This window comes from Ipomoea triloba, chromosome 8, assembly GCF_003576645.1.
Source record: "Ipomoea triloba cultivar NCNSP0323 chromosome 8, ASM357664v1".
Classification (NCBI taxonomy): Eukaryota; Viridiplantae; Streptophyta; class Magnoliopsida; order Solanales; family Convolvulaceae; genus Ipomoea; species Ipomoea triloba.
Genome location: NC_044923.1, coordinates 19383806 through 19396981, shown reverse-complemented (window position 1 = coordinate 19396981; position 13176 = coordinate 19383806). Strand labels below are relative to the sequence as shown.

The following is a 13176-nucleotide window of genomic DNA, read 5'->3' as shown; positions in this document are numbered from 1 at the left end:
CAAAAAAAAAAAAAAAAAAAAAGCTCTTTGGTCTCTGTGCTTCACGTTTCACTCTCTTCACTTTTCCAGGTAAAGTATCATCTAATGGACGAAATTTTACGAGGAATCGGATCTCAATTCCCATGCGTTTCTTCTTTACTCCGTGATTCATGAATTAGAGCTTTTCTGTTCAAGTTTTGCGTACTTTTTATAAAGTTTATTCAACCTCATGCTGGGCGCATAGATTCACAGGATTCATACATTTATAGGAGAAGCATTTTCTATTACATTGATGAATTACGTAAACAAATTTGCTTGTATATATGGATATGGATTGTGTCCCCATACGGTGTAATGTATATGTGGTGTACGTCTGTTTGCTTATATATAAATCGGTAAATTTCTGTTTAGCAATTCTTACTTGTGATCAAGTTTTTTTTTTTATTTATTTTTTTATTTTTTTTAATGCATTCTTACTTTTAGTACGTGTTTGATTGCAAATGTTTGCAGTTTAATAGTATATATATGCAGTGTGTACTGATGCAGATACAATTGTGGATTTATGATTGCTTGTTAATTGATATTTGTACTTGAGACAGTGATATCTGAGCGATTGGAATATGAGCAATTCAATAGGGAATAATTTGCTGCATCAGAGATTCCTTCATCCAGTGGTGTTGGAATATAAAAGTAGAATCGGCTCCACTTCTGTTGGGGGTGGTTCCTTGTTTCAGTCTCATGCAATTTCACACATACGGAAATCACCTTTGTCAACTGAGTTTCATGGCAAAAGATTAACAGTGAAGAAAAAGAAGTTACTGATGCAACAGCAGCGTGCTTTTTCTGTTTCTAGAGATGTCTTAGCCACCGTTCTCTCTTCTGAGGTGAAATTGGAATTAAGTATTCCCTTCATGTAGTATTGGTTTTATTGGCTAATCAGGTTATCAGATGGATGATTTGTTGATTCATTATTTTGGTTAGAGAATGGCTTTTATCATTCTGGGCATGACATTTGCATCCCCTTTATTTTATAATCTTTTTGAGCTATAAAGAATCTCCTAATCCTGCAAAAATCATATTGATAATGACATAGCGGTTAACACTTTATGTTTGAATTATATTCACTTTTAGTTGATAATCTGCATCAAAGTTTGTGGGGATGTCTATTATGTTGTTACTCATTTGTTTGCTTCTTTGGTTTTGTTTGTTTCTTGATTTCTTGTAGATTGCTGAGAAATTCAACCTTGACGGAGATATTGAACTGCAGGTATCTAAAAAAGTTTCAAGTTATTTGTTGTGGTCAGTGATCCTATGTAATGGGGATCAGCAATACTGGAGTTATTAATAAATGATATAAGGTTTGCCTTTGCCATGAACAGGTTGATGTTAAGCCCCCCACTTCAGGTCATATCACAGTGGTGGATTTTAAGGTTACAGGAGACATCGATGGCTTGTTTCTACACTGGGGTGCTGTGAAGTCTGGAAAAGAGTAAGTCCTATTACATTTATCAAGTTGGACATAAATAAGCTTTGTCATATGACATTTTACCCTTTTTTCTATGGTTCTATTAGCAAGTGGATACTTCCTCATCGACGTCCAGATGGAACCAAAGATTATAAGAATAAGGCACTTAGAACCCCCTTTGTGAAAGTAAGTTTGCAGCTGGCATAAAACTAAGTTGTTGGATTATTTTGGGTAATGAATACCTGCTTATTTGCATTAGAAGCATTACTTGAAGTGGATGTTTACCTGACTTCAAAATACTTCCCTTTAGTCTGGTTCCAATGCTATGGTGAGATTGGAGATAGATGATCCTGCAATTCAGGCCATAGAGTTCCTAATATTTAATGAAGTCCAAAACAAATGGTATGGCAACACATTACTTTTTCAAATTATAGTGATTGTAAAAGTGAAAGTAGAAATGCAGGAGTAATTTTGCCCTCTCTCTCTCTCTCTCTCCCCCTTTTTCTATATCAGGATAAAGAGCAATGGCGACAACTTCCATGTTAAATTGTCACCAAGAGCAATACAGATAACTAATGCCTCAGTTCCTGAAGATCTTGTACAGATTCAGGCATATTTGAGGTGGGAAAGGAAAGGAAAACAAATGTATTCGCCTGAGCAAGAGAAAGTAAGTAATTTATGTTATTTGATTCTGGTAGCCTAAAGGTGCAACTGCATTGCAAGTATTGCTGACTCTAGACAGTCACCTAATTTCCATTAAGTAATACCAGCCAAAATCATTCTGTCTTTTAATCCTTTGACTTTAATTGAACATGCACGTGTTTATCATAATTTATAAATCTGAATGCATTTGAAATGTTTAAGTTATAAGTCTTATAACACAGGGAAGTAACCAATTTGGACATTTTCCATTGTTGCAGTCATGCGTGGTTCAGGTTAATTTATTGTGGGTCATATGTGGTCAATATAGAGGTTTTCTTGTTGTAGCTATTTGAAAGTTCCAATCATGATTATGCTGTTTTGCTGGGCTCCCTAGTACTTTATGTTATTCAAAGGTGCTTTTTCAGCATCAATCTAACCTCTCAATTTTTAAGATTGCAAACTTGATACTTGCTAGTTTCGAAGTTCTTGAGAATTACGGTTTAACATTTTGCCCAGCCTTACAGTGCTATAAATCCTTGCTCTGACATAATAATTTTATTGCAACTATACATACTTGCACATGTTTATTATTAACAAATGCTGTAACATTTAAAGGTGGAATATGAGGCAGCACGAGCAGAACTTCTAGAGGAAATAACAAAGGGTGCTTCCGTAGAGGAAATTCGAGCAAGGTTAACAAAGAAGAATGATACAACCGAACACAAGGAGCAGCATCATCCTGAAACAAAGAGTGATATACCTGATGACCTTGTGCAGATACAAGCTTATATACGATGGGAGAAAGCTGGAAAGCCAAGCTATTCTCCAGAGAAGCAACTTGTAAATCCTGAACTTTGTTATGTGTTTGTATATAGTAAAGCCATGCTATAATCCACAGAAGTCACTTTTGAATCCTTAATTATTTTCTGATTAGCAGAAAGAATTTGAAGAAGCAAGACAAGAGCTCCAACTTGAACTTGAAAAAGGTGTAACCCTTGAAGAGTTGCGGAAGAGGATTGTAAAAGGAGAAATAAAAACTAAGGTTGCCAAACAACTGGCAAAAAAGAGTTACTTCACCATTGAAAAAATTCAGAGGAAGCAGAGAGATTTAGCTCAAATTATCAATAGGAATGTTCCTTGGTCTGGATCTGAGTCTGGTTCTTGGGTGGAGCAGATCTTGTCGGAACCTCAATCATTATCCACGATTGAGCTTTTTGCCAAAGCAAAGGAAGAACAGGTTGATGGTCCTATCCTAAACAAGAAAATATATAAGGTTGCTAACAGCGAACTCATGGTGAGTACTTAATATTGTTGACTTCTACCAACAATAATTTTGGATGTATGGTTCTAAAAAAATTGTTCCCATGTACTTCTCTAGGTACTTGTCACAAAACCCTCTGGTAAGGTGAAAGTTTATCTGGCTACAGATCTCAATGAGCCTGCTATTCTTCATTGGGCGTTATCAAAAAATGCTGGAGAGTGGTTGGTAAGATGGTGGATATGATTTCATAGGCCATTTTTGTTTTGAACTCCAAATAAAAAAAAATAAAAATAAAAATGTGAACTTATATTAGCTTTATGTAAATCACCTATGGTGGCTATTTTGCAGGCACCACCTGAAAATGATTTGCCGCCTGGATCAACTAGTTCAGATAAATATGCTGAAACACTATTCTCAACCAGTTCTGATAATCTGTCTTATAAGGTATGGCAGTTGATTATATTATTGTTCTCTTTTATTTGCAACAATGCTGAACCATAATTCAAAGTGTCAATAGAATTTATTTGTTGTTGAGATTCATGGAAGATAAATCAATTCTATTTCCAATTTTTGAAGGTCCAATCATTAGAAATTGCAATTGAGGATGAAGATTTTGTTGGTATGCCGTTTGTTCTTTTGTGTGGTGAAAAGTGGATAAAAAACAATGGATCAGACTTTTATGTTGACTTTCGTACTCAACCTCGGCGGGTAAAAGAGAAGGATCCCATTCCCTATAATTATCTTGTCAATCTCCTATGATTTACCTTGGTGAAAAACTGTTCTTTATTGCTTTGGCTAGGATGTTGGGGATGGCATGGGGACCGCTAAGGCCTTGTTGGATAAAATAGCGGATATGGAAAGTGAGGCTCAGAAGTCTTTCATGCATCGGTGAGTATATTCTGCTCTTTTTCTTTTTTCGTTTGTTATATTCATGAAAATTGATTAGTTAGCTTTACATGCCATTAATTCATGTTACTCATCTTTGATAAATTTGGACTGTTTAAGGGATTTAAGATGTAAATGGCATTGTTTGAGATTTTCTTCAAAAGACTTTTGTTCTTTTGAATTTCTCATGTTTTCTTCTTATTATTAGCGATGACAGTTTAGAGGAACAATATCATGTTTTAAGGTGGATTTTGGATAATGGTATTGAACGATTCAACCTTAATGCTTGGTTTTGCTTCAATGCATAATTAATGTAATACGTAATATAAGTGTATTTTATTTATGCATATATCTTCTTACAAGTTATCCATCTGATAAGCACATGGTTTGTTAATTAGCATGCTAATTTATTCTGATAGATTTCAAAAGAGTGATCTTCTAGATATTGTCATTTCTCCTCTTAGGTTTAATATTGCAGCTGACTTGACAGAAGAAGCCACAAATGCTGGTGAGCTGGGTTTTGCAGGAATTCTTGTTTGGATGCGTTTCATGGCTACACGACAGCTTATCTGGAATAAAAACTACAACGTAAAGCCACGGTATAACTCTTATGGATCTATTTAAATATTTTTAAATTTATTTGTGGATTTATATTTGTGAAGATCTACTGCACTATTGTTTTCTGCTAATGTACATGTATGAAGTAGCAGGTTTTTCCTTATGTGATGTTCCTAATATGGTGCAGTGAGATTAGTAAAGCCCAAGACAGGCTGACAGATTTGCTGCAGAATGTTTATTTAAGTCGTCCACAGTACCGTGAATTATTGCGCATGATCCTGTCAACTGTGGGGCGTGGAGGTGAAGGGGATGTAGGACAGCGAATACGGGATGAAATACTGGTTATCCAGGTACATTCAATTCTCTTCATCTTTCTAGTCTTATATCCTGGTTTCCATTCAATGTAAATGATGTTCACAACTTCTTTCTAATGCAGCGAAAAAATGACTGCAAAGGTGGAATGATGGAGGAATGGCACCAGAAACTGCATAACAACACTAGTCCTGATGATGTCGTTATCTGCCAGGTATCAAGATGCTACAATGTTATATGGTTGCCCTTTGAAATCCATTCTGATGATTTACTTCTTGCAGGCACTGATAGACTATATCAAGAGTGATTTTGATATCAGTGTTTATTGGCAAACATTGAATTCAAATGGAATCACTAAAGAGAGGCTTTTAAGTTATGACCGTGCTATCCACTCTGAACCAAACTTTAGAAGTGATCAAAGGGAAGGCCTTTTGCGTGATCTAGGGAACTATATGAGAACACTGAAGGTGGGTTCTCTCTATACAATACATTGCTTCAATTTTTTCTCTGCTCTGAGCTTTCTCTTGAATGCATGTGTTCATTTCTATTATAACATATGGAGTATTCTTTAAATTATTCTTAATAAAACAAAAAGACTTATTATTATTATTTTTTTTGAGTACTACTGACTCTGTTACAATGTAGTATCTGTTCATAACTACTTTATCAACCTACTGAAGCACAAAGAGTCAACAGTTGCCTCCACTGAGGCTCGAACCCACTCCCATCATCCATGTGGGAGTGTAAACCGGGACACCGGGTGCCACTAGACCACAAGGAAAGACTTATTAGTTCATTCATATTCTCCTGCTTAAGCTGAATGTTTAACTTTAGTCATGGATAGAAAAATACATCATCATCATACAATTCTGAGCCAGTGTTGTGGTAAACCTCACTGTCACAAGATGTAAAATAAATCTTCCTCATACAAATACTCTCTGTTTGGCTGTTCCTTTTGGATATGCTAAGGCAGGGAACTCTGTTCTTAATGTTCTACTTATTGTGTACAAAATTGTTTTGCCAGTAATCATTTTCTAATATGAAAGCTATGAAAACTGGCCTAACCTTAAGTTTTGCACAGGCTGTCCATTCAGGTGCTGATCTTGAGTCTGCCATTGCAAATTGTATGGGATATAAAACAGAGGTAAAGGTCTTATTAGGAAAGTTGCTTAAAAATCTGATATATTCCCTGTATCTGTTTGTCTGACTTAGCTTCTAATTCTCCTCAGGGTGAAGGCTTCATGGTTGGTGTGCAGATAAATCCTGTATCAGGCTTGCCTTCTGGATTTCCGGTATTACCTTACTGGCTACCTGTCTACCACTGCCATATGGTTCATGCTTGAGAATTCTGTCAGTTGACAACTAATGAGTTCCTAATAATAATAATTGTTATTTTTATTTTAAATAGGAGTTGCTTCAATTTGTCTTAGAGCATGTCGAAGATAAAAATGTGGAAGCTCTTCTTGAGGTCTGTCATCTATTTTCCCTGTATCCTTAATCTTCAGTTTCATTCAGAAGTTGTGGGCTCGTTCCTTTAAGTAAACCTCTTACAACCAGGGTTTGCTAGAGGCTCGTGAGGAACTCAGACCATTACTTTTCCAATCAAACAACCGTCTGAAGGATCTTTTGTTTCTGGATATTGCCCTGGATTCTACTGTTAGGACAGCTATAGAGAGGGGGTATGAGGAACTGAATAATGCTAGTCCTGAGGTATATTTTGTTTTCTTATACATAAAGCATTTAGATTATTAAGGCAGTATATACGTCTTTAAAATATCATCAAGATCATGTTCATTTATTACAGAAAATTATGTACTTCATCTCCCTTGTTCTGGAGAATCTTGCACTGTCTGTGGATGATAATGAAGATCTTGTCTATTGCTTAAAGGTAAATGCTGAGTAATCTTCTAATACTTTGTTTTTACATTCTTTTACAAGTTATTTAGATTACATTTTTTTTCAAGTTACAATGGTTTTTGTGGTGCATTGTTTTGGCTTTTTTCACTGTAATAATTGTGTATATATTGATGTTGCTATAAGATCCATCCACAGAAAATGCATATAGTTATAAATTTAGCTTTAATATTCATAAGCTTTTTCTTCCTTCCTGGCAAAAAGCTTTAAATAATATGACGTATTTCTACTACCTGTATGCCTGTATGATACAAAAAATTCTGTAAATAACTCTACTATTGGCTGGAAATCCATCTTGTAAGCAGTTAATAAAGGGCTGCAAGTAATGTGCATATACTAGTCTTCATAGTGCATGCATGAAAAGCTTTTCCAGTTCCTTCCAGTAATCAAATTAAGGATTTACATGTTCAGATAAGCACCAAAATACTACTTCAAAAATCAAGTATTCTCTTTTGGCAAGTAGATCTACACTAATCAAGGGTACCATTGTTGATATGAAGGGCTGGAACCAAGCACTGAAAATGTCTAAGAGTGGAGACAATAACTGGGCTTTATTTGCAAAATCAGTCCTTGACCGGACGAGGCTTTCTCTTGCAAACAAAGCAGAGTCGTATCATCATCTATTGCAGCCATCAGCAGAGTACCTTGGATCAAAACTTGGGGTGGATGAGTGGGCTGTATGTCATTTATACTAAAAGAATGTAATACTTCGGCTTGTTATACAAAGAGTTACCAAATAATTACCTATATGCTTCTTTAATGCAGGTGAACATATTCACTGAAGAAATTATACGTGCTGGATCAGCTGCTTCCTTATCATCACTTCTTAATCGACTAGACCCTATTCTTAGGCAAACTGCTCATCTGGGAAGGTTGAATGGCTTGCTAACATCTCTTATTGAATTTTTTTTTTTAACAATGTTTTGAGTTCATGAACATTTGATATATCCTCAGATTACCTATAATTGGTACTGATGAACCTTTTTTTTAAAGTATATATATTTAGTGCATTGCTACTTGAATATATTTCTTGGGATTTCCAGTGCAGGGAATAGTTTAGCTAGCATGTACTCCTAAACCACCTAATGGCTAATCTCTGCATCAGCACCTACTAATCTATTTTTTTTAAAAAATATATAGCTGGTCATTGTATGATGGCATAAACTAAGACTTAACTCTGAACTTTTAAGACAGCTGTTGAAAGAAACAGAGGGGAAGGTTTTGGAGTCGGAGTCCTTTTTCTAAGCAAGACGAAAACTTCTTCAATGCAATAATTTTGTGCTTATTCAGTTGGCAGATTATCAGCCCAGTTGAGGCTGTTGGCTACATTGTTGTTGTGGATGAACTGCTCTCTGTTCAGAACAAAACTTATGACAAGCCAACAATTTTGGTGGCAAATACTGTCAAAGGTGAGGAGGAAATTCCTGATGGTACTGTTGCTGTGCTGACACCAGACATGCCAGATGTCCTTTCTCATGTTGCTGTTCGAGCGAGGAACTCTAAGGTAGTATTTTTATTACAGCTCTTATGTCTAAATGTATCAGAATATCAATCATTGCCATGTATGATTCAATAGGAATTTCTCCTTTGGCAGGTATGCTTTGCTACTTGCTATGATCCCAGTGTTCTAGCTGAACTTCAAGCAAAAGGAGGACAATTTTTGCGCTTAAAGCCTACATCTGCTGATATAATATATAGGTGCACTCCTGTAACTCCAAAAGTCTGCTGAATTTGTATTTTCATATTCTCAATTCAAATCTCTACTGAGTTAGTAGATGTGGGAGTTAAGGCTTTTCTGTTCTTCCATGTAAACACAGCGAGGAGAAAGAGGTTGAGGTCCAGAGTTCAGCTAACTTGATGGAGGTTGGCCCTTCACAATCTTTAACATTGGTCAAAAAACACTTCGCTGGTAGATATGCAATAACATCTGAGGAATTCACGAGTGAACTGGTGAGGCTTGCATTTGTTCTATAATCAGGGAATTTGAGTGGAGGTTCTTCTCTGTGGCATCGGCATCATGTTATTTATAAACATTTTTGCATTTATATACAATATAGTTTGCATATATATGCTATTTTTTTTTCTATTAATGATGAACAAAATTCTTTATGCTTTAATATGCATAGGTTGGTGCAAAATCTCGTAACATTGCAAATCTGAAAGGAAAAGTCCCATCTTGGATTGGGATCCCTACTTCAGTTGCCCTACCATTCGGAGTTTTCGAGAAAGTTCTTTCAGATGATATTAATCAGGTTCAGTTCTATTCTATTTTAGTAACATGTTTATTCATATTTCTGGTTAGTTATAGCTGCTGTCAATTGGTGTACCTTTAAGCACAGTGGAAACAAGATTTTCCTCAAGAGTGACAAGAGCTTAACTGTGATGACTTAGGGTATGTTTGGTTGGTGGGTTTAGGCATAAGGAATGAGTATAAAAGTGATTGCTAGTGTTTGGTTGATAGGTTTTGTGAATGCTACTATGGGTTTGGAATACCCCATTAATGAGAAAACCCATACCCTTATTAAATAAGGGTTTCATTTCCCTTACTCCTTTCTTCCCCAACTATTAATAATCATTCCATTCCACCCAACTACCAAACATGCTAAATACTTTCACCAAAACCCATTACCATTACCAAGTATTTAATACCCATTCCGATTCCGATTTCCACGTGCGAACCAAACGCACCCTTAGTATTCTTGTTTATTGATTGTAGCAACTGTTTTTGTGAAACAACCAATGACCTTGGATAATTACTCTAAAATAAAGGATGAACTATATTCTTCACAATTCCTAAAATTCCTACTTTGAGCTACTTCTTTTCAGTGGGACATTTGATGCTTTACTTTTATAGTCTTCATAGAAATATTTTCCTCAAATTGTGCCATTTTCTTCAGGGAGTGGATGCAAAATTGCAAGTTCTGAAGAAAAAGTTATCTGAAGGGGATTTCAGTGTCCTTGGTGAAATCCGAAACACAGTTCTGGAACTTTCAGCACCACCTCAGCTGGTATTCTTTTATTCATTTATCTAACATGGTTCACTTATTGACTTTTCCTTTGAAGACCTCATGACACATTCTTCTAGGCATTCCATGTCAATGCTATGATGATTTCTAGCTGGATAAATTTTGCCTCTCGTATATAGTTTAGGGAAAAGGGTCAAATAGGCTCTTGAGCTTTATATGAAAAAGCAATTAGGCCTCTAACCTTTAAAATGCAATTAAACAACTCGTCGGTTTTGATAACTTGCCAAATTGTCCAGCAAGCCTAAGGTAAAGCTGGTAAAAATATGGTGATGTGTCAATTTTAAATTAAAAAATTTTTAAAAATATTTTTTTTAAATGAAATGATAAAAAATTATTTTTTTAAATAAAATGGTCACCATGGGTACCTTCTCCAGTGATTCTCTGGTGCCTATTCGTCTTTGCTGATTTTTGCCTTCTGTCTTTTTTTTTTCTTTTAAATTTTTAAATTAATTTATTTGAATAAATATTGCCACATCAACATTTTTATTGGTTATCTTTGGATAACCGGCTAATTGGTTTAATTGCATTAAATTGAAAAGTTGATGCGCGATTACAAATTTTTAAAATTTAGGGGCCTAATTGTTCTTTCGCATAAAGTTCATGCCTATTTGACCATTTTCCCTATAATTTATTGTTAAATTTATTGTTAAATTTAGATACATCCATGTCTACTATAGAAAATAATTCATTCATGTTCGGGGTAAACTTTAAACTTGATGTGGGCCAAATTTTTATTTCAGATCAATGAACTCAAAGACAAGATGCAGAGTTCTGGTATGCCTTGGCCTGGTGATGAAGGTCCAGAACGATGGGAACAGGCATGGATGGCAATCAAAAAAGTAAACTGCATTCTTCTTCTCAGCTATGATTTAAACCAAAGTATTATTGCTCCAAAGCTCTGTTATGGGAGGGCAATCAGTGATGAAAAGTTCTATAGATATCTAGTGATGAAGTTTTCCATTTCTTGCCATGTTAGGGTTTTATACAAGGTTTACATGAATATTCTGGCTACTTATAGAATACTTGTTAATGCATATGCATTATTGTTTTCTCCCATGTGCCAGGTGTGGGCTTCAAAATGGAATGAAAGAGCATATTTCAGCACAAGGAAAGTCAAACTAGACCATGACTATCTTTGCATGGCCGTACTTGTTCAAGAAATAATAAATGCTGATTATGCATTTGTTATTCATACCACTAATCCATCCTCTGGAGATTTGTCTGAGATATATGCTGAGGTGATGCTATATCTACTTGTGTTTCATGCTTCTATATTAGTGCAATTTTCTGTATTCTGCTAGATTTAGTCAAGAAATTAAAATATGAAATATCCCCACCAATTAACTTTCAAATTTCAAGGCCTTTTAATTTGAGTATCAGGTTTAGAATCATTTTTCAATGATTTGCAATGAGGAATTTACATCCTTCTCATAACCTAATTGCCACCTAAACCGATGAGCTTCAAATCCCTGTTAGGAACCAAAAATCAACCTGAGTTAAATTTTTGTCCATACAGTACATGTAAATAAGCAAACTTACAAAATGAGAAGCTCTTACTTTCAACCCAAGAATCAATATATTTCGGAAAAAATGAAAAGTAACTACTTGAAGATGGATGCTTATATCATGTATTCATTTTGGAACAGGTTGTAAGGGGCCTTGGGGAAACACTGGTTGGCGCTTATCCAGGTCGTGCTCTAAGTTTTGTCTGCAAAAAGAATGATCTAAACTCTCCTCAGGTGAGTAGAGAGCTTTTGATCTTCTAGAAATAATATGTAATCTGATTTCCACATACATATCTAGTGTAATAATTGAAATTCCACTTAGTTTTTGATGTTTTTATTGTTTAATCCAGCACATGAACACCCATCCCCTTATCAGTAATATCTGTATTGTTATAAAAGATTGGATAAGGGTAGACAATTGGGTGAACACAAAGTGAACTGAATATGCTCTGATATCATATTATAATCTAAGATCAAATGAAAGTCATTAACTAGGCTACAATGCACATGGGCCAAATCACACTAAAAAGACTGAATCTAATCAATTAGCTAGTCTAACCTATGACCTTATAAACCCATAAGTTTTTCTCATATATTTTAAGGTGGGATTAACACTTATCTTATGAATTTAACACTTTCAGGTGCTTGGTTACCCAAGCAAACCCATAGGCCTTTTCATAAGGCGATCTATAATCTTCCGCTCCGACTCCAATGGTGAAGATCTAGAAGGCTATGCTGGTGCTGGTCTATATGATAGGTGAAGCTCATAGATTTTTGGTTTATTCAACATATTCTTGTTTTCTTTCCTTTATGTGCTGATCTTGAGCATGCAAACTTGCTTGTAGTGTGCCAATGGATGAAGAGGAGAAAGTTGTGATCGATTACTCAGCTGATCCATTAATAACCAGTAATGATTTCCGTCATTCAATGCTCTCTAACATTGCCCGTGCTGGAAGCATAATTGAGGAGCTATACGGATCACCTCAAGACATCGAAGGTGTAGTGAGGGATGGGAAGATTTTTGTTGTCCAGACGCGACCACAAATGTGATCGACTGTGTGGAAATCTGAGCTATGTTTGAACTTGGCCTTACCTCGGTTCTAGATTCAAGATTTGGAAGAGAATTACAGGATGAAAGAAATGCACAGATAGAATGCAAAAACCAACAGCTATAACCGCATGGAATAAATTGTTTTTGTATTAAAAGGTTCTGTTATTGATTTTCATATCAACATAGTATTGCCAATAAAAATATTGTATCTATATATACAACCGTGTCTCTGTACACTTTGCAGTGTTACGCATGCAAAAGCTACGTACTACACATGCAAAGATCATAAGAATAATATCAGCGCCACACAAGCTTCGTGACTTCTATTGCAGCTGAAGACGACTATTACTACTCCCTCTGTCTCATTTTACCTGTCCTGTTTACTTTTAATTGGTCAAACCGGCTCTTTTTTCATTGCTTATTTTCTTTAATAATTTTTAATTATTTTTAAATTTGATTTTGTGTTTAATAGTACTTTTAATGTAGTTTCTAAATATATAAATTTTATATACTAATACTAAACTTAATATTATGAAAAATTGAATTAAAAATAACCAGACAAACAGTACGGAGGTAGT

The 13176-nt window shown here is 35.3% G+C and overlaps 1 protein-coding gene across 2 annotated transcripts; it reads left to right on the top strand.

The window, feature by feature from the left end:
* LOC116027193 (alpha-glucan water dikinase, chloroplastic) lies at positions 1-12952 on the top strand. Of its 2 annotated transcripts, XM_031268662.1 has the most exons (34): positions 1-69; positions 579-863; positions 1205-1246; positions 1359-1468; positions 1552-1630; positions 1755-1846; positions 1958-2111; positions 2702-2926; positions 3024-3380; positions 3465-3572; positions 3696-3791; positions 3924-4055; positions 4147-4235; positions 4697-4831; positions 4978-5140; positions 5227-5316; positions 5384-5569; positions 6184-6246; positions 6332-6394; positions 6511-6570; positions 6660-6812; positions 6907-6990; positions 7517-7693; positions 7782-7888; positions 8307-8520; positions 8611-8714; positions 8834-8966; positions 9143-9268; positions 9914-10024; positions 10783-10881; positions 11107-11280; positions 11689-11781; positions 12189-12304; positions 12393-12597. In XM_031268662.1, the coding sequence occupies exons 2-34, from the start codon at positions 600-602 to the stop codon at positions 12595-12597; spliced, it is 4404 nt and encodes a 1467-aa protein (XP_031124522.1). In that variant the 5' UTR covers positions 1-69; positions 579-599. The 2 variants fall into 2 exon arrangements, with proteins under 2 accessions (XP_031124522.1, XP_031124523.1); XM_031268663.1 differs by lacking the exon at positions 1-69 and having other exon boundaries at positions 600-863; positions 12393-12952.
* Positions 12953-13176: the final 224 nt, after the last annotated feature.